This window comes from Molothrus ater, chromosome 8 (genome assembly GCF_012460135.2).
Source record: "Molothrus ater isolate BHLD 08-10-18 breed brown headed cowbird chromosome 8, BPBGC_Mater_1.1, whole genome shotgun sequence".
In the NCBI taxonomy this organism is placed as follows: Eukaryota; Metazoa; Chordata; class Aves; order Passeriformes; family Icteridae; genus Molothrus; species Molothrus ater.
In genome coordinates this window covers 8430471-8458435 of record NC_050485.2, presented here as the reverse complement: position 1 = coordinate 8458435, position 27965 = coordinate 8430471, and the positions used below count along the sequence as shown (strand labels likewise).

At 44.3% G+C, this 27965-nt stretch overlaps 2 protein-coding genes across 2 annotated transcripts in view; one reads left to right on the top strand and one right to left on the bottom strand.

Moving 5' to 3' along the window:
• Positions 1–328: 328 nt before the first annotated feature.
• On the top strand, positions 329–5920 carry LOC118688164 (cytochrome P450 2C9-like). The gene is made up of 9 exons (XM_036385583.2): positions 329–508; positions 840–1002; positions 1478–1627; positions 1937–2097; positions 2498–2674; positions 3173–3314; positions 3631–3818; positions 4963–5104; positions 5383–5920. Exons 1-9 carry the CDS (start codon positions 329–331, stop codon positions 5562–5564), a joined length of 1485 nt encoding a protein of 494 aa, XP_036241476.1. The 3' UTR covers positions 5565–5920.
• Positions 5921–10859: 4939 nt separating this feature from the next.
• The window catches only part of TLL2 (tolloid like 2), an 82679-nt gene continuing 65573 nt past the window's right edge, over positions 10860–27965 (bottom strand). Inside the window, exons 12-21 of the mRNA XM_036386211.1 lie at positions 25501–25646; positions 24369–24564; positions 20936–21061; positions 19056–19216; positions 17522–17702; positions 16105–16230; positions 15168–15295; positions 14180–14393; positions 12904–13154; positions 10860–11733 (exon numbers count right to left, since the gene is read on the bottom strand). Of these exons, the coding sequence (XP_036242104.1) occupies positions 11599–11733; positions 12904–13154; positions 14180–14393; positions 15168–15295; positions 16105–16230; positions 17522–17702; positions 19056–19216; positions 20936–21061; positions 24369–24564; positions 25501–25646 (1664 nt within the window). The 3' untranslated portion in view covers positions 10860–11598. The remainder of the gene's footprint in view (positions 11734–12903; positions 13155–14179; positions 14394–15167; positions 15296–16104; positions 16231–17521; positions 17703–19055; positions 19217–20935; positions 21062–24368; positions 24565–25500; positions 25647–27965) is intronic.

Here is a 27965-nt window from a genome sequence, read left to right as displayed (position 1 = left end):
TCTGTGAGTGCCTCAGAATGACAATGTGTCCCGACCATGATTTCTTTAAGTATAGATAAAAGAAAACAAGTTTTATGAGCACATTACAGATTTCCCAATCTCTGTTGGCTTCTGCAGTTGTTTGAGATAAGGTGTGACTTCAATGAGTAATTAATACCAATAAAATCTTGGTTTCATAACACAGGGCAATCTAACAAATGATTGACTAGTAAACATTGACTGACTCAGCCATGTGACCCAAAACCTGCTCTTGAGCTAACACAGACCTTTGGGATATAAACTCAGATTCTGACAGCCAGAGTCACTCCCTCCTGAGCCACAGACGAAAATGGAGCTCCTGGGAGGAGCCACTGTTGTCCTCCTGGTTTGCATTGCTTGCCTGCTCTCCTTTGCAGCATGGAAAGGAAGGTCTGGGAAGGGGAAGATGCCTCCAGGACCAGCTCCCCTTCCCATTCTAGGCAATCTGCTGCAGGTGAAACCAAGTAACTTGGCCAAAACCCTCCAGAAGGTAAGGCCACTTCTGTCTTTCTGCTTTGGGTGAGAAATCTGTGGGACCTGTGTGTGGGGTCAGCCTGTGGCTATGGCTCAATGACTTGCAATTCCAGAGGAGCAGAAAAGTCATGGGGATTGCAGCTGCTTCCCTCATTGCTGTTGCCATGTTGTTTAGGACCTGATAAGTGGGACCCATCTGCACAGCCACATTTATCATGAGAGACCCAAATCTTGATGTTACCAATGTGTGAGGCTAACTGCCTGCTGTGGGAGGCAGCAGCAAGGAGACTTTCCCATTCTTCCTCACTATTTGCTCTATGGCCATGTTCTCTCTTGCACTTTTACAGCTCAGTGAAGAGTATGGACCCGTGTTCACAGTGCACCTGGGCTCTGACCCAGTGGTGGTGCTGCACGGATATGACGTGGTGAAAGAAGCCTTGGTCGATCGTGCAGACGAGTTTGCTGCCAGGGGACACATGCCAATTGGAGACAGGGCTAACAATGGATTAGGTATGTTTGCTGACCGAGCTCCTTCTGAAGGAGAAGAGAAGGGTTGAGGATGTGAACAGCAGATTAGAGCTGGAATGTACCTTGCAGGAGGGAAAACTGCAAGGGCTGGGTGCAACCCACCTGGAGAGGGGAAGCCAGAGAAGGTTACTGCCACTCAAAGGGTGGGAGGTGGCAGAGAAGGGGAGCCAGATTGCTCTCAAAGATGGGCAGGGAAATGACAAGGGGCAGCCAGCAGCTGCTGCAGCAAGGGAAATTGTGTATGGATGAGTGATGAATTATTCACAAGGATGTTTGGCATGTAGTGGAGAAGGCCAAAAGCAGACAGTTGGACTACAGAACCTCCAAACCACATTATGCTGTGACGCTGCCATGTCAGTTCTCTCCAGGGACAGGATTCACTGTCACCATGAGCTACTGTTCATCTCACAGCCAGCATGCCCAAGACAGGTCTTTCCTCTTCCTTCTTCCTCTGTAGGGATTGTTTTTAGCAACAATGAGCTATGGTTACAAGTCCGTCGGTTTTCTCTCACCACTCTGCGAAACTTTGGAATGGGGAAGAGGAGCATTGAAGAGAGGATACAGGAGGAATCTGACTACTTGCTGGAAGAGATCAACAAAACAAAGGGTACAATCCATTTTTAATATATTTTATGTTTGAAAAAATAAAATAGGCTCTATTAAGAGAGCTCACTTCTTTAGCATAGAATGAAGTTCCTAAGGATTTGGTCCATGCACCAGCTACCTTTCATTACAAAGCCGTAATAATTTTGTGATCATGTCCTGTTCTGTTTGGAGGACACTTCTGTGTCACTCAGAGACTGATCTGATATTTCCACTAACAACCAGAGTTCAGATTACCCATAGTAGCCATAAGTAGAAAAACAACATTTCATGGGGGTTTTTTTAATAGTCTGTAACGTTTCTGAAATCACAGGAACAGCTTTTGACCCAACCTTCATGCTGAGCTGTGCTGTCTCCAATGTCATATGCTCCATTGTCTTTGGGAAACGATATGATTATAAAGACAAGAAGTTCCTGGCTCTGATGGACAACATGAACAATATCTTTGAGATGATGAACTCCCGCTGGGGACAGGTATGTTCAGCAGGCATTTCACAGTGGCAACATCCTTCCAGAGGAGCAGGAGGCCTCTTTCCCAATGAAGTTCCATTTCAGTCTTCTAAGAAGGACCCCATCAATGCTCTGCTGCACTGAAGGCATTTCATTCAAGAGTAAGAAACTCCCTCACCAAAGCTGGAACTGGCTTTGCCAGCTAAGTGCAATAGTTCCCAATAGCCCTGGACAACTTTCTTCTCCACTTAAGCTTACTACTACTACTACTTCTAAGCAAGTCCTGCCAGACTGCTCAGCCTCATAGTCCTTCTGCCAAGGCTCAGTTACACAACGCTTGGCTCAGGGTTGTGGCTTTTCTGGGCATTTGGTTAATATTAAAGGATGGGGCAAATATACTAGGGACTTTCCTCTTTCCTTCCAGCTCTACCAGATGTTCTCAAATATCATGGACTACCTGCCTGGACCACACAACAATATATTTGGAGAATTTGATGCTCTAAAAGCCTTTGTAGCAGAGGAGGTGAAGTTGCACCAAGCCTCCCTAGATCCCAATTCCCCTCAGGATTTCATCGACTGTTTCCTCAGCAAAATGCAGGAGGTAAGGAGACAGAAGGCCCCAGCTTGTCCCCAAACACACCTATGCTGAGTCCTTCCCTCTCATAAGTAACACAGATATGGGGATGACCCCTTCCCAGTCAGCTGTGCAATGGGAAAACAGCAACAATACCCCAGATACTGCCTGTGTTAGAGCTTACAGCTCTGGGTCTGTGTGCTCACCAGCCACCATTATTGTTTGGAGAGGGAGAGCTTCCTCTGCTTTCACCAAAACACAGGGACTTTTCAGTCTGGTCTTGCAGTCCTTTCACTGGAGAGCATTAGACACAGCAAACAAGCAGTAGAATGCCATTCAGTGCACAGCTTAAAGGAGGTTGGTATTGAGTTTACTGCTCAAGGCTGCATTGCAACACCCCAGACGGCTGCGGCCCCTTAGCAGAGAAAGGCCACAGCTCTAGAAGAAAAGGAAGGTCTGGGAAGACATGAGAAAGGGCCACTTCTCTCAGCTCAGCCAGAAGAAAAAACAAAGCCTTTTCCTTAGGAGAAAGGTCGTCCCAATTCCAGTTTCCACATGAAGAATCTGATAACAAGTGCTTTCGACTTGTTCATTGCTGGAACTGAGACAACAAGCACCACTGTACGATATGGGCTTCTGCTTCTTCTCAAATATCCAAAGATACAAGGTACCAGTTTGTGACCTCTTCTTCTCTAGCTGTTCCTCTGGGCTGGGCACATGACTAACACCACATCCTCCTCCCAGATTTTCCCTTTATCTCTCTCTCTCTCTTTCTCTCTCTGGGATCTGACTGTGTCCACATCTTTATTTAGCCAAATCAATAGAAGTTTCTTTGCATGGGCAGCAGTGTTAGCTGTGTTCCAGTCAACATCAAAATCAACTTAATGCTCCTGCCATCTGAGATTTGTTGGTAGTTTACAGCAACCTATTTGGATGGGTTTCATTTTATTTACCCATTTGATGATTTGTGCCTCTCATGACAGAGAAAATTCAAGAAGAGATTGACCAGGTAGTAGGACGATCAAGAAAACCCTGTGTGGCTGACCGGACCCAGATGCCTTACACAGATGCTGTGGTCCATGAAATCCAGCGCTTCATCTCTCTTATCCCCCTGGCTCTCCCTCACACTGTGACCAAAGACACCAGCTTCAGAGACTATGTCATTCCTAAGGTGAGCTCCCTCCAGTTCAGCAGTTCTTAGGCTGTCAGTTACAAGCCACAAGTTAATGTTGTGGCATGATTTTGTTTTCACCCAGTCCTTTCTGAAGGTTTTATCCTCAGGCAGCTGGAGCTGACTTGCACTCTCTTCTTGATGCTCATGGGCCAACACTAAAACAGTAGCTCTGACCAACACTTTTGTTCCCTTGCTCTGCAACGTTACATATTTGCAGAAGCACAGTAGGTTCACAAACTAGAGCAGTGATTCTGCACACAAAAGACAGCAAAGTTGAGAAGCAGCTCACCACCATCCAGGATAGCCTGTGCACATGCTTGGGAGCAAAGTCAGTTGCTGGTTATTGAGCACAGAAAGACTCTGAGCCACAAAATGCTGTAGGTGATGTTTGCATTGAATGGAACAAGCCAAACCTGTTGTCTCTGTTCTAGCACACTTCCTGAGGCAGTCTCTGCTGGGCACTGCCAGAGGCAGGCTGGTGGGCAAGAGCAGCCCATGGCTTGGCCTGACCCACTGCAGCAGTGCTTGTTGTTCTTCTGGGTGAATGTGGGCAGCTGGGAAACAGCAGTACATGGGCTGCTGGTGGAGTGATTTCCAGCTCTCTGTGTAAAATCATCAGGCAGGACCCAGAGAACTGCTCAGCCACCAGCAGAGAACTCTTGTGTCATTGCTGCTGAATACTCCAGCCCCTGTCAATGGCTGGCCAGGAAGTGGGAAAGTAGAGGATTGTGGCAGGAGAAATTTGTGAGGACAGAGGAATTCTACAGGAACTTCTTTTCCACAACCTTGTGTGCTTTTGATATTTTGGACTCGCAGAAAAGAAGGGACACGGTGCATCTACAAAGTCATTATTGTGAAACACCAAGAAAGTGAAGAATTAGGTGGGGTGTCCCCTGATGACCAGAGCAAGGTCAGAATGAATGTTCTGGAGATGACAGGGAGAATTCAGGAAGAGCGGCCAACAACTGCTATAACATTCAGTAGGGTCTCCCTAAATCTGCCTCCTCTAAAGAAGGGTCCCCAAAGGGAAACAAAAGGCACATGTAGGGTTATACAGGGAAGCACAGTCTCAACTTGGCAGGCAGATTGAGTGACCTCATTTGCCAACCTTTCACGTTCTGCTCTTCTTTTGTTACTCCAGGGCACCACAATTTTCCCCGTCCTCACTTCTGTCCTCCATGACAGTAAAGAGTTTCCAAACCCACATGAGTTCAATCCTGAACATTTCTTGAATAAGAATGGTAGCTTTAAGAAGAGTGAATTCTTCATGCCCTTCTCAGCAGGTAAGGCATAGGTTTGCTCTTTTCCTCTCTCTGTCAGCCTCCTCCTCTGGTGATCACCCTGCCTTTCCCTGCTGTTCTTCCTTCACACATCCATCCAAACTGTCAGGGGTCATTTGTAAACAAATTCTTCTCTTGAAAATGTCCTTGGTAACTTTGACAGTTGTCTCACTGCTATGGCTGTGCGTAGTAAACAAAGCTGTGCAACGCAGCTGCTTAGCACAAACTCTGGTCTACTCAGAAACTCCCATTTGAGTTCTATTTGCTGCTTTCACTTTCAGGAAAACGAATATGCCCAGGAGAGGGCCTGGCACGAATGGAGATATTCTTACTCATAGCCACCATCTTGCAGAACTTTACTTTGAAGTCTGTTGTCAACCCCCAGGAGCTCAACATAACCCCTACTCTGAGTGGGACAGGCAATGTACCTCCTGCCTACCAGCTCTGTGCTGTCCCCCGCTGAAAAGCACTGAACCACTCTCCAGTGTCCTGAAACTGGCTATTCCTTTACATGTTCTTTACTAAAATCAACAGCAGGAGCACTGGCCCACCTTTCCCAGGCCTTCAGAAAGGCAGTCCAAACACAAGGCACAAAGCAGAGACCTCTGAAGCCTCCCAGAACTCCAGCACACTGCAGGAGGCCGTGGGTGACATTGCAGCCTCTTGCATGGATGCTCTGTCACAGGATCATTGAGTGCAGTGGCTGCATCAAACAGCCACTGTTGGTTTTCTCACCAGCACAGCTCCCCTGGCTGCTCCCACAGCACGTGCCCCTCCAAGACCTGGCTTTGCACATGGAGAGTGCTGCATGTGTGTACATTAATGATCCAATAAACAAAAATCTGTTTATGACGATTTGAATGGTTATTTAATTTGGGTTGGGGCAGTGCCCACATCAGCTGCTGCACTGCAGAGTAGGTCTGCAGAGCCTGTGGCCAGCAGCCTGTGGGAAGGGCTGCCCCTCCTGGGCAAGGATCCTGCCTTTGTCACCCACTGTGCTCAATGCTGCTGCCTGCAAGGAGCTCCAGAGCAGTCACAGCACACCACCAGTCGGGAAGGTTCATGGTGCTGGAAGGGAAGGGTGTCCTGCAGCCTGTCTGCCTAATGAAAAAAATGTATTCATGCTTTTTGCAGCCTGTTGCAAGGAGATCACTTACCTGAGCATTGGAGACTGCAACCAACTCTCTGGCACCTCTTTTCTACCATCAGTATCACTGCAGGGATTTAGATGCTCTTTATTAAAATTAATTAATTTAGGAAAAGGGTAGTGTCTCTTATTTCTGCCTCCAGCTACAATTTGGTGCCATTCTTTCAGTAAGAGGCCAGATGGTTTTCATAAAAATATTCCACCACAGATTACCTTCTCCTGGGCTTCTTTGTTCCTGTGGCCTTTGGTTGTGTCTGGATGTTCAGTTTGTTGTGTTTGTCTTGATCTTCATTTATATAGATACTTCTTGTCCCCTGCATCATGGTCATAAAAAAGTCATAGTGGCAAAATATAATTTCTGTGATTGGTTCTCACAAGGCACTCAGAGACCATGTGAGTACTGCAAAGAAAACAGTGTGCAAGAATTCCCACTGTGGCAGAAGCTCTCTGGCCACATTCTCACCTCCTTTTGGAAATGTTTAGAATTACTTGGATAGAGATATCACATTTGCCCACAGCTCAGGTCCATCCCTCCTTGTCCCTCAATTTTTTCCCACGAGGACTGCAGCTCTATTGCTTGTGTACTCTAAAACAATGGCAAACCATTGCTCACTGCTCATCTGGGATTGCATCTAATGGACAGGTGTGCAAGCACAAACAGCAGTCAGGTATGAGACCCAGGCACAACAGAGAGGAGATTACCTTGAGGTTTCCATTACTCTAAGGCTGCCCTTAGAGTCAGTCCTGCAACCCAGCAGCATGTGTGCTTTGGTCAGAACAAGTTAAAAATGGTTTACATCTGGAGGTCTTGGAGGGGATGATTCATATTCATGTCCTTCCTGCCCACTGGCATGCTGATTCATCTGAGGCAATGAACAAAACCATGACAAACATCATCTTTCAACAATTCACCAACAACTGCATGAGAAGCACAGGGCAGTGAGAAAATGTTCTCTTCCTAAAGAGCTCCAGAACACAGAACATGCTCAGGGGATAACCAACCACACAGAGGATAATATTTGGGATAATATTCAAGATATCCTAAGCTGGATGCAATAATGCTGTGGCATTTGGAACAATGACAGCATCCTCTTGACACCTGCCCACGAGAATGACCTTGCAGAGGTCTGCTTCATCATCTAGGGCACCAACCTCCTCTTTGCTCCAACTGCAAGACCCAAGAGCCAACAATACCTCCAGGACAGAAAGGCTGAGGGCAGATGCTAAAATCCAAGCAGGTATTTGAAACCATCTCTTTCATGGTAAGGAAAGGCAGAGCTAATGAAGGAGTGAATTTGATTGCTGTGGTTGGGGCAGAGAACAGGAGGGTTAAACACCCCCATGGAGCTTTCCAACCAATAGAAAGGTGGTCCACTGCCTCACCTCTCCTGCTTTCTGACCTCCCCCTGCTACTCCCATCCAAATACCCAACTCCCACTCACCATTTCATGCTTCTCCATGGAAAATCCCTGTGTGCAGTAACAGCAGACTGCCCAATGTCCGGGTTAGTGCTCCTTTTAGGATAAGCTTCTTTTCCTGCTAACACATGCAGGACCTGCAAAGTGGAAAAGATTATGGCATTTCTCTTGGGCTGACTCAGACAAACTGGCTGGGTCCCAGAACATCCAGGCTCTGGCACACACCTGGGAAGCTGGGCTTCAGGGCATTGGAGCCTCCATATCTTCTCTACCAGCAGCATGGCAAATAAGGCAGCTTCTGGCTCTAAGACTGCACTTACGAGGCACAGAGGGGAATCCTGCTTTTGCTTTCTAAGGCTACTACCTCCTCTGCCACAGCATTTGCTGGAAATGCCTGGACAAAGTGGAAGATTTCTCTTGGCTTGATGCTGGGACCAATGAGCTTGTCTGGTCTGAGACATCATTATTTGTCTGAAGTAAGTTGTGACACTGGGTCATACTGTGCCATGGTACTCAGCTGCAGGAGGCTACATGGGGATCCTTATTCCTTACTTCATCTCCTGCTTTGCCTTTGGGAACAGCTGAGAGGAAATTCAGATAGCATGAAGGTTTGGGTAGCTGTGACACACCACAGCACTGTTCTGGGGAGTGGAACATTAATTGATTAGGCGTGTGTTGGGGAAAGAACTCAGACATGGTCCTTAGCAAGCAGGGTAGACATCAAGCACTATACAGGAAGAGGAAGAAAAGCATTTTAGATGCTGCCTTAGCAGCATTTTGCTGCCATGGATTGTGGACTAAAACTTTGCAATAAGGAACATCTGCCTCATCCTCTTGTCCTTCACACAGGAATTTCAAGTCTCTGGGTCTTTGGCACCTGCTGCTGAAAGCCATGGGTTGTAGTGTAGCAAACGAGCTGATCCTTTTAAAAAATGCTTTCAGACGAATTCCCCAATCCCTGATATTTAACACTGCAGATCTGCATCTTGGCCCCCTAAAGTGTGAGCAACACATGGGACAATGTATCCCTTTGGCTGGCCAACTTGTTTCTCTGCCCCGCTTTCTAAATTCTCCCTTGATTGCAATAGCCAATACAAACCTAAAGGACCACAGCAAAGTTCCTTGCTGGTATTACCTGCAGACCCAAACAGCAGCTGGCAGGACAAGGAATGCAGTAAGAGAGTTCCTCACCTTGAGGAAGTGGAAAATGCATGCATACAGCAGAATGTACAACTGAATCCACAGTCTTTAATGAATGCAGAGATTTGTTCTGGACACAGGTACATTTGTGATTGTCCCCACACCCTCTTCTTCTCCCCTCTAAAAATTATTTTAGTTAGTGAAATGTAAAACCACACAAAGACCAGAATACATATTCACACATCAGAGGGTTTCACATTGTTTTTCTTAAGAAAATTTCACCCATTTAGAATTATTGACTGTAAAGTCCAGTCAGTACAGCAGAAATATTCTACATAGATTGTTGGTTGGAATGCACAGTACAATATTTGTGAACACACTGTCACAAAAGACACCTGGATGAAAACTAACAAGTGTCATAGATCTGTCAAACCACATTGCAAGCATCTGCATCAAACCAGTCTGGGTTGTATGGGAAATTACCAGAACATGGAAAGAAAGATGTTAAAGTACATGGGAACCTGCTACAGTCACTTTCCTCTAGAATCATTGCTGCCACAGAAAGATCAGGAAACTTGAACTGCTACTTGTCACCTGAAACTTTGCTTCTGTTTCACAGGGATTGATGTCACACTTTTATTTCCAGACCTGAGTTACTGTAATTTTGTTTGAACTGAAGCAAAGAAGAGAAGGACAAATGCACACCCCATCTAGCAGAGCTTACTTCTCCAGACCTGCATGGTCAACCAGCTTGAGGTCTTGCCTGTAAAAAGGCCACAAAATTTGAAAAAATAAACAAAGCAGAGCTAAAATAAAGCAAACGAAAAACCCCAAACCAAAACAGAGATAACATGATTTTATACAGCCTGCAATAAAGCTATAGTCAATAGTACATTATTGTTCACATTACACTTATTAAGGCTTTGACTACTGGTCTTCTACATGCACATTTTATATACAAATAATCCTCTGTGTGTAGGCATAAATTACTTTACTTTTCTTGATCTAAGCAAGAAAATATTTTCATGCATTTGCTTCTCCTAGTATTCACAATACTTGGCCCATATTCTATTCAAGGATTTCTGGAGAGGGCTGGGTCTATTTATTATCCATCCGAAAATGCCCTTATCTCCAGGAATGTTGTTTGTGCCAGACAGTGGCACTGGCCCCACACTTCTCCACAGTCATACACAAGAGAGGGGGTGCCACTCCAAAGCCTGACAGCACAATGGTTATGTAAACATAGCAATCCTTGGATTATAAATACTTTATTAAAGCTAACATACCTCAGCTTTTAGCTCATAATTGCCCATGACTGTCTTAATGAAACATTCAGAATGAAGTATTTTTTTCCTCCCATGTCAACTGCTCAGTTACAGTGGTTCCCCCAAAACAAACTTTTTTTTTTTTTCCTGAAAGAAGCACCAAGCTACCTGTTAATTCTTCAAGCCTGCGGCTGAGTAGCTCTCACGGGCAAACAAGAACATGTCTGAATCTTATAGCTCTAAGTGCTCTTAGTCAAAGTCACTATCTCACTTGCACCCTTGCCGTGAAGTTAAGAGACTGGGCCATGCACCAGTGACAAATGGGGAGGAAGCAGAAACCAGAACTCTTCCATTTCTAGCCCCATGCCTTCAGCTTGCAAGTTTGACAGGTTCCCAGAGATCGCCAAAGCTGACCTGTAGCATGGTCTGTGTCCCTCTGCCTCAGGGACACCCTGACTTCCCCTGCCCCGGTGTTTTCTTCAGCAAGATGTTCTGGCCAGCTGAAGTTGCAGAGCACTCCTAGGTTGTGGTAGGGAGCCCTGGGGAGAGCTGCTCCACTGTGAAAAGGAAGGGCTCACAGGGAAGTGGTAGTATGGAAAGGAAGCAGTGTAAAGAAGGCTGAGAAAGCAGGCATGGGTGGAGTGAGAAGGAGAGATTCCTTATTTAAGACGGGGCCTGGACTGCTGCCATAGCCCTCTGAGCTGCCATGCATGGTGATGTAACTGGGGCAGGCTGTTACATCAGCCCCAGTTACATCACCATGCAACTTAGTGTTGACTTAGTGTCAACACTAAGCTTTGCCACCATCACACAGCTTTGCCTTGCATCTCACCACAACATTTCCCTGTCAGCCACCACCCCTGCCTCGGGCACTGCATTGAAGTATTTCCATTCAACATATACCATGACAATTACTACAAATACTGGGTCCTCCTCATTCCCTGGAATCCAAGTAGCTAGAAGAGACTCCCCCTGTCCCCTGCCTTGCTCTCCACTCAACAATAAGCAAGACAATAATAGAGAGGACAGAAAGAGTGATGCAGGCACAGCCATCTGGTTGGTCTCTTATTGCACAGAGTAGTTGGGGCAGGTAGGGGTGGCTCACAAAGTCCTTTGAAAAAATCCTACTGGATGTCTGTCCAAAACACTTGGCTCCAGAAAATACGTTCAGACAGCTCATGTGGATGCTTGGGAAATGTCACCTAGAAACAAGATATGCAAGAGACAAAGGCTGTTCTCAATTCAGGTTCAGTCTTCATTCAGCCCCATGGCAAGTTGTGCAAAATACAATGTTTATGCCCTGGGAGATATGATTAAAAGACAATTTTTTGGTCCTGGGTAGGTTAACAACAAAGGGTCATGCTAATAATTGCAGAGGCAAACCTTTGAGACTGGATTTAGTTTTAGTTACAGAAAATAATGTACACTGTTTTTGGCCAAGTGCACAGAAGCTTTAAAAAAAAAGACAAAGATCACAGTTAAATGTCTCAATCTTCAGATGGCGAATATCTGTGAGGAGCAGTCAAACTATTTTTTCATGTGCAATGCATCCTGAAATTTGGTACTTATGTATTGGGCATGAAATCCTTTCTTGTTGATGGTGTCATCTGTATGGAATTGAATCATAATGGAATCCCCTGCAGAGTAGATTTCTTCCAGAGGCTGCAGAAAAGGAAAGAAGACAGTACACAGTGGTCAAATATGGAGACTAAATAACTGTCTGCATTATGATACTAGAGTTTAAGCCCACAGTGAAGACAGATTGGCCAGTAAACATGAAGACTTGAATGCTCAGTACCTCCTGCCCTGATCTGCCTCCCTAAGCACATTCCTTTGCTCTTTATGTTTGAAGACTGATGTCAGTCCACTCTACAACCCCAGTCCTTCCAGCTGCTTTTTTCACAGACCTCCCTGAATATTCTCATTCCAGTCTTCAGGTTTACTCTAATTTGTCATTGTCTTTTCAGGAGAAAACTGGAACCTGTTTTGCAGCTGAGGCTCTCCTGGGGCTCAAATAACTCAGGTACTTATCTTACATGACAATTCTGGTTATGTCCCACACTATTGTGACATGCTGCAATCTCCTTTTGCTTCCCTTTCTCAGCCATTTTCCATTCATCAGTGTGCAGGTAGGTAGAATACTACCCAGCTGCCCTGAGCTTCTTCACACCAAGCTGCTCTGCCTTTGTTTGCCTTGGTTTCCAGACCATTTCCCCAGTTTGTGAGAGCTTCTTCCACACACCTGGTCCCTGATTGTCTCTCTTTAAAATCAATAAGACACATGTCCATTTCATTGCTGAAGGCCTAGAGAAATCAAACACAGACCCTCTGATTTCAAAAACCGCACACCATTACTCATGTTAGAATCACTCCTGGTAATGGGGATGCAGGTGACAGTTTAGGAGACAGCATGCCACCCTAAAGGCAGCAAGCATGACACAGCTCTAAGTCCCTCCACCGTTCACCCTTGCCATAGCATGGCCACAACACAACTTGGCTTGAGCCAGAAAGCAACACAGGATGAAACTGGCCTTTGGAAGCCATTTCCCATATTTACACAAGACTGATGGCAGGGCTGGGTCACAGCAGCATGGCAGTCTCATGCTGCTGTACGTGGCCCTGGCCTACAAAGAACAGTCAGGAAGAATTTTCCAGCCAACACTGTGCAACAGAAAGTGGCTGTGATCTCCTGAGGAAGGGAAAAAAGCAAAACCCAGCCACAAAGCATTCTCAGTACCAGTTTGTGACAGCTGCCCCTCTCCAAAAACAGTATGAGGGTACTTCCTTGGCCCCCTTGGTGCCCCCTCTGAAATCCCTGCTCTCATGGCTTACCCCCGAGCCACAGAAGCGTCCCAGGCGGGGTGCAGTGCTGTCGTAACCATCGTAAATCTCCATGTAGTCGTACCCACAGTCAGCCTCCTCCTCTATCTCGAATATCTGGAATATTAGCTCCACCCCATAACCATCTTCAGCTACAATCACCCATTCACAGTTGGCTTGACCTGGGTAGTTGTTGTCCCCATACTGAGCATGGGAATACAGATCCTTAGCTTGTACTTCAGCCTTTAAGAGCCCACCACACTCTGAAGGGAGAAAAGGACACAAAACAGTCTCTCAAAGTTCTTAGTCACAACAAAGACTCATCCCACTTTTGGGTCAGTCATGAGCAGAGAAGACCTCCAGCTTGAAGTGCAATAGGAAAGGTAATTAAACACTGCACCAAACTACAATAAAGCAGTGAATTCTACAGTCACCCATGAATCCAAAGACCCAGAGAGCTTAGAGGAATTTGGTTTTTTTGCTACAGAACACACATGGAAAGAGGTGATAAGTTTAAACTGTAGGATAGGCTTCTTGACACATACTCTGGGAAATTTTATTGTATTAGAAAAAAATCACTTTGCTCTTTGCATTTGTCCTATAGATGAAATTCTGACCCCAAGTATTTTGTCAGCAGGAAGCGGAAGCACATCAGAAAACTGGTGACCAAAACAATCCTTTTCTGCCCACACAATGCACTAAAGTAGCCCTGTGTTTGTGTAGAATGTGTGTGCTTCAGCAGAGCTTTCCTGCAGCCAATGAGGAAGACACTTCTTCACCAGTGTCACGTGCACAGCCACTTCGAGCATGTTTCATCTATTTACAGTGGCAGGGATTTCAAGGAAATGAATGTTGGCACAACATACCCACCTCTGGCCTGCACAGATAGGAGGATCAAGCTGTGTCTGTCCACAGCACAGCTCTGCTACTACTACAATCAATCTAATGTGGGCCTGTTCTGAGGATGGGCCAATACATGGGCTAAATTGCATCACCTCCTTGTCCAATGGTTGATGTGTAACAAAAGGGATTATTACTCAACCAAATACCTCAAATTTAACAAAAGAGCCTGAACAGGAATGTCCAATACCAAGAGAATTTGGAGCTGTTATGGGCGCTGGTATTTATGGTATGACATTGGCAGTGGTCTGGGAACTGAATGTACACCACTTAAAACTTAGGCTAAGCTTATTTAGGAGCAAGGTGTGTCTGTTTTTACCTAGTAAAAAATGTAGTGAGACTTTACGACATCTTCTGGCCCTGGGATATTGGCAGGTAACCAGCTTACCTGTGCTGTGCTTTGCCTGGAAACCTCTCCTTTGCACAGAAGCATCAGAGTAAAACCTGAGGAACATCTTGTTGGTAGAAGCCACTACAGGGTCTGGTTTCTTGCTGCCACAGAAGCGGCCAAGGATAGGTGACTTGCTGTTGGGCCCATCGTACATTTCTAAGTGGTCATAGGCACATTCTTGGTGCTGCTCAATCTCAAACTCATTGAAGGTCTAGAGCAATAATATAGAGAATTAAGACAGTTCTAAATTTGACTATTTAGCATACAGTGAAATGGCAAGTAAAAACAGAGAAACAGATCAAATGATACATCTGTCCCACTCTCCCCACACACTAAAGCAGAATAATTTGCTTTGAGAGAAGAGCGATCTCAAGGTGGCAAAGATCAGAACTCCATATCAGTGTGCTGTGTTGCCTCAGCCTTGCTGCCTCACATGGGTGCATGACAACAGTTATCAACTCCAAACCTTATAACACTTATTTTTCTGAAATTCTGCCCAGCACACCAGAAGGGCAGTTCTGTAATATCACTTCCACTCAGCACAGGGATTATTTGCATCTGCACAGCTTTGGACATGTCCTGCCATTTGCATCGAGCCATGTTGTAAAATAGGCCTGACACCTCTCCCTCAGAGGGGCTGGGGGCTGGCTCAGCCACCACCTTATGTAGAAATGGCCCCAAGAGAGTGGCTCAGAAGGAGGGGTAGGGGAGGGAGGGTATTTACACCATCTGTTCACAGAGAGAAATACTCTACAGCTGTCATCTGCTGGAGTCTCCTCCGAGCTGCCTCTCCTCTGCCTTGCGTCCCTCTGAGATCTACCCTTTTGCAAGCCAGGGCAGCCTCCCAGAACACTCTCCTCCAAGAGCCCCAAACAGAACCTGAGGGCATCAGCCTCCCACTCACACGGTGGTGGTGGGAAGTCACTTCAGCTGCTCACAACCCAGCCTGCTTCTTGCCTCACACGCCCGCTCTCTGGCTACTCACTACTTTCACTCGGTGGCCAGGTGTTGCAGAGATGTCCCAGGTGCACTCTTTCCGGCTGGGATACTTGTCAGGCCAGTTGGGACTGCTCATCATTCCCTCTGCACCACTCAGCTTGTGCTCACAACCAGCTTGGGAGAGAGAAATTGCATTGGGGCAAGTCTCACATGGCAACCCTGCAGTGTCCCACATGGTCCTCTCTGCCCACTGAGACCCTCTGCAGGGCAGAGATATGGAAGGCTTCAATCACCAAACAAGACCTTTTAGTGCCACTCCATAGTTCTGGTGGGGTTGTCCTGTACTTATTTTGAGCTAACCTGGCGATGGTGAAAGGGACCATCTCACTCTCCTGGGCCTCATTAACCTAACCTATGTCTTCACACCCTAATCTATTTTCCTGCTCCTTCACCTCATCTGCCCTGTTCCTAGGGCCATGATGTCAACCCCTCCACAGTGTTGACTCTGGTGCTATCTCAGCCTTGCATTGTTTTGCCAGTTTGGAGAGCTTTATCAGCTCATGGAGAGGTCAGACAAGGACCAGAAACCATATACAGGAAAGTCATGGAGCACACAGCAGGAATAGGGGTGCAGGAAGAAAGGTCGTTTTGGCACCAGCAAGTGGTTAGATCAGCCCATCCTCTCTCTTCTGACTGAAACACAATAATTAAATGAAGCAGCAGTGACCAGTCTAATGATGATGTCCCACAACTGCTCCTTTTGCAAGTCAAATTTCTCATCCCCACCCTGTCCACCCCCTATGGGCATATAGAGAGCAAGACTGGGGAATGGGAATGGTCCTATTTCTAGCCGGTTTTGCAGCTAGCTGGGGCTTTTTCACTGCCCTTGCCTGGTAAGCTGTACAAACTTCTTTTCAGCACAGGCGAACCAAACAGTGTTTGGAGTACCTTGGCATTCCTGAGGGCAGGAGTGGGGACTTTACCTTCTTTACAGTCATGGCCGTTTTCATGCAGCACAAAGCCATTTCTGCACTGGCACATATAGCTCCCAAAGGTGTTGATACATTCATGCTGGCAACCACCATTGTCTTTGGAGCATTCATCCTTGTCTGGGCAGGATCAAACCAACAAATACTGAGTTAACAGTGACACAAGCTACCACAGTCACCAGCTGAGAGCCCCATACCCAGGCTTGCAGATAGCAATGCAAACCTCCAACTCTACTGCTGGATTAGTCCAGTCAGCTTTTCAGTCCAGATCCTATTCTCTTCAAATGCCTCACATTCCATAAGATGTATCACAAATGTGTCCTAGTTTATAATGTAAGTTATTGGTTAAAGACTCCTGTCTAAAAGAAACCTAGAGCAGCATCTCATTCTTTAATAATAGAGCCCAGGAAAATAATCACACAAATTCACTAGCCGAGGTAAAAATCAACTTCCTATTTTCAAGTTCTTATGTGCTCTAGTGAGCCTCCATTTCTAAATAGCTCTGTCTGAGCACAAACAGCCAGCTGATGAAGAAGATCTAAGGTATGAGCTGCTCCCTGAAGCTGAAATATGCCCCAGTGGATCTTGACTCCTGTGTGTTCAGGACTATGCTTTCCTCAGTCTCACTTTCTGAGCATAGAATCTGCTCATGGTTTCCAGTCCACTTAAATGTATGAGAAGTTTATCTCTACTTTTTCTTGGGATAATGCCCTCCCTAGATCTCATTAAATTAATCTGTCTCCTCACTCCCAAACGTATTTCTAGATGAATCATACCCACTTCATCCTTCCTCCTGTACAATTTATTAAGTCAAACCCTTAGTCCTGATTTTACTCTGCACCTGTCCTAATTCAAGGCTCTTTTTTCTGATCATTCTCCTCAAAAGCATTAATACTCCTAGGCCTCTGCTGAAGAGAAAACTAAATTGAATTTCTGCTTCCAAATGACATACAGATAACCTCCAGAACTGCCTGCCAACAAGGTACATCACTGACAAAGGACTGAGAACAGGATGAAAAGCTTCCACTAGGTAAACGCTGCTCTGATGGGAACGACTACTATATAGAACACTACTGGAAATTTTCTACATCTTCTAGTTTCAGAGGAAAAAGCTTTCCTCTAATCTTCTAGGGACAGAAATAATTTCCAGGGTTAGGTTCCACATTGCTTCCTGCTGTAGAAGGACTGGAGGCATTGATGGAACTCATGCATCTTGCTGACACCACATTATGGAACTGGACCATGCACTGCACTGAGAACCCAAGATGAAGGTAACACATAACAGAGCAATCACACTTTTAGATTTAATGAACCAGGTCAGGCTCTGATAGGATGTTGAAGAAAGTTCACCAAAAACATGAGGTTCAGTCAGAGGAGACAGGTAAGCAAATGAAAGAATACAGTCACATACCAGAGAAGTAGTGAACTTTAAAGCCTTTCTTGGAGACCGTGTTGTCAGATTTGAATTCCAGTCTCATGTTGTTGCCATATGATGTGATTACTTCAGGCTTCTCTGAACCACAGAATTTGCCATGTAGCTTGGAATCAGAAGCCAGCTCACTACGAACCTCAACATAGTCATATTTACAGACCTGCCAAGAGAGGAAGAGATTTCTCACCGCTGTGGCCTTGGAACAGAACATTTCAGAGGAAGGGGACAGAGAAGGAACAGAAACAGCCTCGTACTCAAGTACACTCCTAACTTGCCCAAAATCTCCTCTGTCAGTTTTCTCACCCCTTCGCTTGCTGCCCTGATCTTAAATGATGGGTGTCTTTTCAAAAGAGGAAAGGTTCATTGAATTTAGCAAAAGTAATTATTTCCACCTTACCCAAGAACCTGACAGTGTTGAATGAATTTCAGCAGCCTCTTGAATTATGGAAGTGCCACTGCTCCCATTTACAGTAGGGAAATTCAGACCTGAATGCTTTGCTCAAACTTTACCATGCATGGCAGAGAACAGACTCTTTTACTGTTACTTCCTTTAGCATTGAAGAACTCTACTTCATTGTTCATTTCCAACTATTTTCCTGCAAAAGCAGCACTGGGGAGGTGGGAGGCAGGACTCCTATTAGGGATGAAAAATACCTACAATTATGCAAAACTAGTAGAGAAAAGAAGCCCATTGTGCTCGTTTTGGCTGGGCTAGATTAAATTTTCTTCACGGTGACTGGCACTGGGCTGTGTTTTGGACTTGTGCTGAGAAAGGGTTTGATAATATCAAGACATTTTGTTACTGCTGAGCAGGAGTTGCACGGAGCCAAGACCTTTTTTTGCTTCTTGTACTGCTCCACCAGTGAGGAGGTTGGGGCTGCTCAGGGAGCTGGGAGGGGACATGGCCAGGACAGCTGATCCTCACGGAACAAATGGATATTCCATACCACAGGATATCATACCCAGTATATAAAGTGGGGGTGAGTAGAGGGAAGAAGCAGGAAGGGGAGACATTTGGAGTGACATTGTCTGTCTTCCCAAGTAACTACTATGTGTGATGGAGACCAGCTCTCCTGGAGATGGCTGAACATCTGCCTGCCCATGGGAAGTAGTGAACTAATTGCTCAGTTTTCTTTGCTTGCATGAGTGGCTTTTGCTTTATCTATTAAAATCAACTCATGAGTTTCTCTCACTTTTACCTTTCTGATTCCCTCCTCCATTCCACTGGGTGGAAGTGAGTGAGCAGTTGTGTGGTGCTTAGTTGCCAGATTGGGTTAAACCACTGCACCCACTTATAAAAGAACAGCTTTAATCCTTCCACTCCATAGAGAAAGTAAATCCAGACTTCAAGGAAAACAATCACTGTCATTGGTGTAATTACATTGAGGGTGGGAAAACAAGCAGGAGCTCCACCAGTAAGACAGAGCCTCCTCCTCCCTTGTACTCCAAGGATTTATCCAGTTCTGATTTAGCCAGTAGTCCCACCTCTGAGATGCAGGGACTGGTTACGTACATCATTGCCTTCCAGCTCAAACACTTCGAACTGCAGAGAGATCCGGTACTGGGCTGGAGCTACCACCTGCCAGACGCAGTTTTTGTTAGTAGGATATTCCTTGGGCCATCCAGGGCTAGTAATGGTCCCATTGAGCTTGGTGATGAAGCCCCCACAGGCAGCTGGAGAGGCAATAAATGAACACAAGTTTTACTTGGTTGTGTTCAGACACACAGATTGGGCCACAGTTAACTAGCAAATGAACCAGATCCTGGTGGGTGGCACATTTCAAATCCCAGCCTCCAGAAAAGGCTTAAAATACTGGGAAGTGTGAAGAAGACAGAAACTTCACCTGCAGTAAATCACTCCCAGTGAGGCTATGGCCCTGAGAGCCACCATGTAAGACTTAATTTCCTTTTTAATCTCTCTCCTTGGGTTTACTGTGAATCAGTTGACTTGACATGCACAACACAGTTGTAAAACCCAGCTTGGTAAATTCACCTACACTCAGTGCTACAAACCTTACTATTTTAAGTTTATCAGTAATGGGATAATTACAAGATAATGGAATCATAGGGAAGACATTCCTGTCAACTCTTCAGTGGTTTATTATATTTGGACTGCATCTTCTCTAGGGAAAGTTGAAGGCAAAGTCAAGACTTAACTGTATTATCCCATATCCTTAAAAATTTAAGACATCTCAGCTTCATTCTCTTGTGGGAGGAGAGGGCTATTACCTCAAAGGAGTAAACCTCAATTTGCTGCAAAATTGTATTTGCAACAAAGCATTTTTTTTTCTTGCTGTTTCTTGAGAATAATGAGATATAGCCACATCTTCAAAACCCACAGGGATAAAAGCTTTCTGTGTCTTGTTCCCAGCATCATTTTGCATTAAGAGGACTAAGCCTAACCCAAGGGAGCAGCTTCAACATAAATAGAATAACAAGAAAGTGGTTTTGGAGAAAAAAAAAGCAATTTACTCTGATGTATATTGCTACAATTTCAAAGACTATCCTTTCTGTTTTGCCCACAAATGAAGTTTAAAATAGGAGGTTAAGAGTGAAGTTCAGAAAAAAATCCTGCCAAGTTATAGCAACTTAGCAACCGGCTTGCTAAAATTGCGAGGGATTATGGAGAAAAAAAAAAGCTTTCAGAAGCCTGTTGCACACCTGACTGCCCTCACTAAGTCAATAGCACGCTTACCCAAAGAGTTTGACAAAAGCAGAAGTCAGGGCAAACCAGGTGACGTTGAGAGCACCACTGATAGCATGTGGAGCTCCCCAAATGTTCCTACAGAGTTTTGAGACAAGAACAATGGATGGATTCTCAGCACACCAACAGCTGTATTGTTGGTAGAAGCAACACTTGTTGCATGAGATTAACTCTCTAGAAAGCTGACACAAACACCTTCTATTATAGACATGGGGGTTTTTTCTTCATAGAAGAGGAAAGGAGGAAAATTCTCTTCAGTGGGAAAAGCCTGTTTTGCATGCAGACAAAACACTGATATTTTATTATATGAAGTAAATTCCTTTATGAAAAACAAATTAATTCAGTGTTAGATTTAAATACTTTTGGGCCACTCAATGGTTAGGTTGTAATGCCTGCTTCCTTTATGTTGCACTGTGGAAGATCTGGTCTGAACAACAATCTCTGGCCATGAAGGACAACTGGCTTTAGGGATGACTAGCAGTATAAACCAGAGCATTTTCAGGGATTTTTGAACCAAAACTTGTTTTTCAATGGAAGATGTTAACAAAAACAAAAATATCTGTTGGGGGAAAATAAAGTGAAATAAAGAGAATGGAGGGGTAAGGAAAATCACACCAAGACTGTTCAATTCCATTTATAGCTGTAGTACCTCTCCTAGAGTCAGATGGCTCAGTCTGTGGGTTACTTACCTTCACAGCTCTTTTTATCAGCTGTCAACTCATAGCCAGGCTCACAGGTGCATTTGTAACTGCCCAGTGTGTTCTCACAGTGCTGCTCACACCCACCATTGTCCGGCAGAGAACATTCATCCATCTCTGTCAGGAGAAAACCAGAGCAAGTAGCACTTTCCTGACCACCCAAACACCCTGATATTCCTCATGCAACCCTTCTGGACAGAAGGAACAGAGCCCTGACTGCTGAGCCAAGGCTGTGAAGCAGGCACTGCAGCAAAGCTCACAAGGGCTGAAATACTCCTAACACCAGAACCATAAAGGACTGCCATTACTGCCACTTGCCAACAGTGCTTTTTCTAGACACAAGCAGGAAAACATTGTATCCTGTAGAGACTTCATTGCCTTTTGTTCTCATATGCCATTTTTGGCTTTGTGTTGTTTGTTTTAAATTCCTCACCCTCTTGAGTAACTTGAGCTACCAGGAACCAACCCACTATGGCACACACAGTAATTGAGCTGAGGGAGGTGATACCCCATGGAACAGGGTGCTGCGAAGGAGCTGGCAGGACATGCCAGTATTTGCCTTTTCACAGGCCCGTGAGCTGTCCTAGAGTCTGAAGTCAGATTCTTCAATCACATCTCAACAACCTGAACAGACATTTTAATACAAAGATAGGCCCTGGCTTCTCACCCTGACCCCTGATTCCACATGCATCCCTTAACAGGTGGTTTTATTAACATGGCTGTGGTGGGTTAGCCTCAGCTAGCAGCTGAACTCCCACCTTGCTGTTGGTTCATTCCCTGGCCTGCCACTCCCATGGAATGAGGAAGAAAACAGGAAGAATAAGAGCAAGAAAGTCCTGGTTTGAGCAAACAAATTATCCACCAATTACTGTTCTGTTCAAACAGACTCAATTTTGGGGAATTTAACTTAATTTACTGCCAATTAATATAAATATTTGAGTTCTGATTTAGGTATGAGGAAACTGAAAACAAATACATTAAAACACTTAGAGAAAACATCTTTCTGCTTCCCTTTTTTGGCTCAACTTCACTCCAAGCCCATCTCCCCCTGCCTTGTACCCCCCTACAAGTTACACTCAGCCCCTTCAGCAAAGCCACGGGTGTGCAAAGGCAGGAGGGGATGGGAAGCCACAGGCAGTACGTGACCCTGCTGCTTCTTCTCATTCTTCTCCCCTGCTCCAGGTAGATGAATTAACACTTCAACCATATAAAAATAGGCTTCAATGATACAAACAATTTGTTGCCAAAATGAAGACAACTAACAAGAATAACCCTGGAGGTATCCAGGATTACGTGACTGGGTGGGCATGAGGTAATTGCTCTCCATATCTTCCTGGCAATGCATCTTGGGTGTGATCAATGGCTTACCCTGTAAGCTGATTGCAGGTTTATTTTCTCTGAAAACTTGAATGTTACCATTGCATGGTCTCACAAAGCACAGCATTCAATTCCATCCTTAACTCTGATCTTTTAGGCTAAGTTATTTTCTTTCAGTGTTGTAAGACATTTAATTGAAACTCTATTCCTTTCCTTATTCATTAAGGCAAAGCTTACCAATCAGCTATGAGAAGCAGTCTGAAGAGTGCCTGCAGAGCCATCTGATTCACTCCTTTTGCTCATGGAGTGTCTGTCTCACAATCCCCCTGGATATAGAGGTAGAGACTGCAGACTTCAGATTCCAGCTTGAAAGTCCACATGTAGCCTGCACATGTGTCTACACAGCTTTTGCACACAGACATCAGCTCTGCCCACGATGCAAGCTGGCTAGAAATTGTGCAGCTGTGACTACTGTGAGGCTTGGTTCAGGCAAAACCACTTTGCTCCTCAGCTGAATTTACTGGCATGGACTTAAAAATGCTATAACCAAAAATGCTGTAACCACAAGCTACATGGTTTCTGATTCAAATATGAGAAATTCAAGCAGACACTGAAAGATCTAGTCCGCCAGCAAAAACTCCACAGAAAATACCTGTGTCTCCAATTGCACTAGTATACAAGTTCACACATTTTTACATTAAAAAAAAAAAAGAAACAAATTTATTTTTGCCTATCTGCATCACAGAGAAAGCACTTCAGGTTCAGGTGTATAACTTTCTTCTCCTACAAACTTGTAGGTGAAACTCAGATTTTAGAGAATGACTTGCTGTGTCTCCATGTAGTGCTAATCTTGAAAGACATCTCTGCCACACTCAGCCTGCACTGTTCACTCCTGAAAGGGCCAAAATATCTTTAGGAAGCAGTATTCTCTGAGCCTTTATGGAACCTGAGAAACTTAAACCAGGAAATTTAGGTACTGTGAGACCTGTCCAGGAACTGAGATCAAATGTGACAGTATTTGCCAGTGATCTTGCAATCACCCTTTGTCACAGTCCATTAAGACCTCTCAAATTTACAGGTGAATATAATCTGTGAATTAAACTTTATTTACCTTTTTTTTTTCACTTAAGTGCATGGTTTAAGAATTATGGGTTATAAATGATGACATTTTATGCCTTGAATGGTGAATAAGTGAATTCATAGGTTAGACTAGTCTGAGCCAAGGGGATTGAGCCCTGACATGTTTGTTTGTTTTAAGTCTGAAGTTCATGAAATAAAGTTTAATTCACAGAATATATTCTCCTGAAAAATTGAGAAACCTAAATGGACCATGATACTCTTCATACAAGACAAAAGTTAAGGTAGAAATAAATAAAGGACTTATGCAATCCAAATATTGGCATTGCAACTATTATTTCTGTACAAGTGCCGCTGAACCTAAGATAAACATGACTGACTGACCCCCAGCAGCTCCACAGGTATTTTCCCAAGCAGTTGGATATTTGTTCTTGCCTCTATCAAGTCACCAGGATGCTGGTAAAGGACCATTTCTAGGGTCTAGCTCTTAAAAAAAAAACCTAAAATCTTAGTTCTACATCTTCCTGAAGAGAATCTTAGTTTAGCTATACATTCGTCTCCTAATCTCCTAAAGGTCTCAGTATTATTTTACTAGGGCTCTACTTGCATTTAGATTTATCCTCTCTCCAGAGGTTTCTTTTGGAATGGAACTTAAGCAGAGAGCTGTTTTTAACACTCCTTGTGCAGTATTAGTACTTTGAAAATGTCAGTGTCCTCTGCTATGGCTAAATAGAGGTTTCATTCCATCCAGCTGTGCAACATTTATGCTGACACCAGCCCAGCAGAGTTTATTTCTGTCCTAATCAGGGAGGAGGTGTTTCTGCCTGTAGAGGCATCAACCCCCTCTACAGTCTCAAAGCAATTTGTACAAAAATTCGATATTTGCAAACAAATTGTTCAAAAAAATTCTAAGTACAAGTGGATAGAATGATAAAGTATGAATTGATAGATAGAATTGATTTGTGGATGGCAGTAGCTTAAGGGATGAATTGTCCCCAGCTTTGACTGTGAGATGTATTAGATCACATACCTTTAAAGAAATTTGCTGCAAAGCCTGCTTTATTGATGGTTGCATCAGATGCAAACTTCATCCAGACTTTGTTTGAGCTGGATTTGATGTCTTCTGGCTTCTCGTAGCCACAGAAGTGGCCGAGGAGGGGGCTCTGCTCAGTGAGGCCGTCTCGGATCTCCAGGTAGTCGTAGGAGCAGGCATCATGCCACTCAATCTGCAGTGGGAAAAGTGTCTGTCTGTACCTCACAGTGAGAGTTCTTCAGCCAGGCTAGTGACACAGTTTGACTTTGGCCACAGACCAGCTCCCCAAACAACTGGCTACAGCTAAGTGCTTGCTGTGGCTGCCACTGAGCTCTTCTGCAGCTCAAATTGCATTTGAGCCTAGGCACATCTCAGTTCTGCCACTGCTTCGTGGCTACCCTGCAGTGAAACCCAGCCCCTGACCATCTACAAACTGCTTCTGCAAGAGAAGCTGTAAGAACAGAGCAGAACAACTGCAAACAAAAAGGCTCAAGGAACAGCCACGGTGAGGCAGTAGTGTCAGCCCTTTACAGGACACTCATGGTGAGCGTACACAAGCCACAGGAGCCTGTGGGATGGACGAGATTTATGCACCAACCAAGGTCCTGCCCACTCCTGTCTGTGACTTTAACATCAGCAATCAGAGACTGATCACTGACATGTAGATAAGAGTGTAAGACATCCTATAACCAGCAGAAGAAAACTTTTTGTGCTCTCTTCAAAGTCTGTCTGCCATCTGGGAACACGATGTTCCTTTGGGGAGTCACATCCTGCAATCTGACAATTCTCAGTGACACCAACAAGAGTTTTTTTTGATTGTGACCATTTACTTCCATTTGACCAGAGTGAAAATTTAAGGACTCATGAGTCCCTATCTAACATCATCAACACTTCTGAGTTCCTTCTAATTCCTTCTGTCTAGAGTAACAGTTTTTGAAAGCTCAGCATATTTTAAACTTCAAAAATCAAAATCTCTGAGAAAATGTCTGGTAAGGTAAATGGTCCTCTGAAGTAGTCAAACAATTTTTTAATTATTACTATTATTATTGCTATTACTTTCTTCTTCATTTTAAAGGGTTTGTAGAGGCAAAATAATATCTGCAATATAATATGCAATGATATTTCTCACCTCAAAGGCTTGGAATGTGATTCCTATGTGAAAACCCTCAGAAACTGTGATCTTCCAGATACACTCTTTGGAAGGTCTGTAGTCATCTGGGTAATTGGGAGATTGGATCTGGCCAGCATCTTTGTGTATTTCTCCACCACAAATAGCTTCATAAAAAAGAAGCAGCAAACCCATAAGATTGCAAGTTTGTCTCCAGGTAAAGCCCACTCCATACACACCTTTCTCATCAAATCTGTTTCAGTATTGCTTGCTATACAAAGGCAACACACAAGTCATAGACATTTTTAACATTTTGTCTTATAACAGTGTCTCCTATCTTGCTGTCCTAATGTCCTCAGAAGGTGAGCTCACTGGGGCAGAGATTTTTTATACATTTGTGTTATTCATACTCCTGCTCACCTTCATATTTTCTTGAAACCTGCTACCAGCACTAAGAACAAGAAAAGTTGGGGGTGAGGGTGTGGGAGAGGGGAGAAGTTGCAAATCTAATCCAGCCACACGATGGCAATATTAACAAGCACAACTTGAGCTGTTCACCACCAGACCATCAGGCTGACTGCTGTGCATGAAAAATTAAGTTTTACTGCCAAATATAAGAGTAAGTTTAAATACCAAAATAGAAAATTTAATGGAAATCTAGTTTAATACAAAACTAGTGAATATCTTGAAGACAACAGCAGCTCAGCAAAATTGTCTGCAAGACTATGTAAGAAATGAAAGTAAGATCACAGGCTAAAACCTGTGTTACCCACGATGCATGACACACATCTACAAACCACATGAATGTTTTGGCTGTGCCTAAAGTCAAGGAAACAAAAAGCACCAGCAGAAAGTACAAGAGAGATGCTACTGCAATGACACCTGCCAGATATCAACCATCCTCACCCTTGGCTTCTCCCCACAAGGCACTGCATTGCAATTCAGATAGGGGTCTCCATGAAGTGTCCTGCAGATTGCTTCCAGTACAGGGTAACACTGTCTTGGTCTTGCATTGTAAGCTGCTAATGTAACAGAGTTAAAAGCACTGTTTCATTAGTGCAGCTAACCTCTGTTTTACAGAATCAGTGCTAAAGCACCACCAAAAAGTTGCACCCAAAAATCCAGCTTCAGAGCACAATTTAGAGTGCAATTTGAGTTCATATATTCAGTGCTACCAGTGGTGCATGAGAAAACCTCTGAGGGACCCTTTAAAAAACTCTCCCCCACCCATCAAAAAGAGGCCTTCAAGAGCAGAGGACTTTTTTTTCTAAGAGCCATGAAACTGACAGCCAACAAATAATATTTTCTCTATCCACTGACATACAGCTGAGTGTCAACTATACTTGGAAGAGCCTTACTGCAAAATGGAAAGAACATCTACGGATAGAGCCCGAGAAGATGGTAAGGATTGCACATTCAGGGCTGTCAGCAGTGCTGTAGGACAAAACCACCACCATCTTCCCATCTTAAATCTCATGAAAGAAAGGGAACAGAATGACTGAACTAAGAGGACACTTTCACTACATAAACTGTCATTTAGGATCAAGTAATTCTACCGTCATGTGGCTGCATGTTTCTGCCTCTTTCCTCCCATCCTCTGAAAACTTTAGGGCCAAGACTTGGAGGAATCCAAGCCCAAAAATCAGTCCTCACCCACAGTTTCCAGAAAAGTTCAGATGCATGAGCATTCATATACACTGTCACTAAAGCAGAAGACAGAGAAGCAGTGCTAAATTTGAGGAAGGAGGTCAAAAGAGGAACTTACGGCAGCAGAGAAAGATTTTGGACAAAAATTGATAGAAAATTAAACAATTATATGCAATCCCTCCTGGAAATAAAAGCTACCTTTATTGCCTAAGCACAGAAGTCACAAAACACCTGAGGCAAGCCACTTTCCAAAGGGTAAAGGAAACCAGATATTATCAGAACTTGCCTAAGAGGGAAATAGGGATTTTAAAGAAGACTTTTGGAAAATCTCCTATTTCAGCAAATAAATTATGGAGAGACATGTAGACAATCTCTCTACCTGCTGTTCTGACAAGAGGAGGCTGAGATATCCAGTGCTTAAGCATTCCCTTCATCATCCAGAGGTAAGAACGAAACTGTGCAATGAGCCATCACTGTGTCTGTAGTACAAGCTGGTTTACACCAGTCATACTCTGTGCTTGCTCTCAGGCAAAGCCATGCATTTGGCAGCCTTACAATGGGAAATTTCCTGCAGGAAAGGGTTATATAAAAAGCCACTCCTGAAGAGGCAGGAAAATATGAACTTGGAGTTTGTTTGGAGTTTGACCACTAGCTGCACATTCTACCTTCAGTTGCTCTATTCAAAAATCAAGAGATGCAAGCTCATATTTACTGAATCTTCAGGGATCACTTATTAATCAACAGGAAATACGGGAAATTGTCAAGGGAAAACAAAGTCACTTGGCAAAGTGACTTTGGAATGCAGCCAATGTAATTTTTTTTTTCTTCCAATACCATTT

Excerpts from the sequence above, each read along its gene's own strand:
- LOC118688164 (XM_036385583.2), top strand. The coding sequence starts at position 329 with ATGGAGCTCCTGGGAGGAGCCACTGTTGTCCTCCTGGTTTGCATTGCT. Across the intron at positions 509-839 it reads TGGCCAAAACCCTCCAGAAG|CTCAGTGAAGAGTATGGACC; the intron begins GTAAGGCCACTT and ends GCACTTTTACAG. Across the intron at positions 3,819-4,962 it reads GAGACTATGTCATTCCTAAG|GGCACCACAATTTTCCCCGT; the intron begins GTGAGCTCCCTC and ends TTGTTACTCCAG.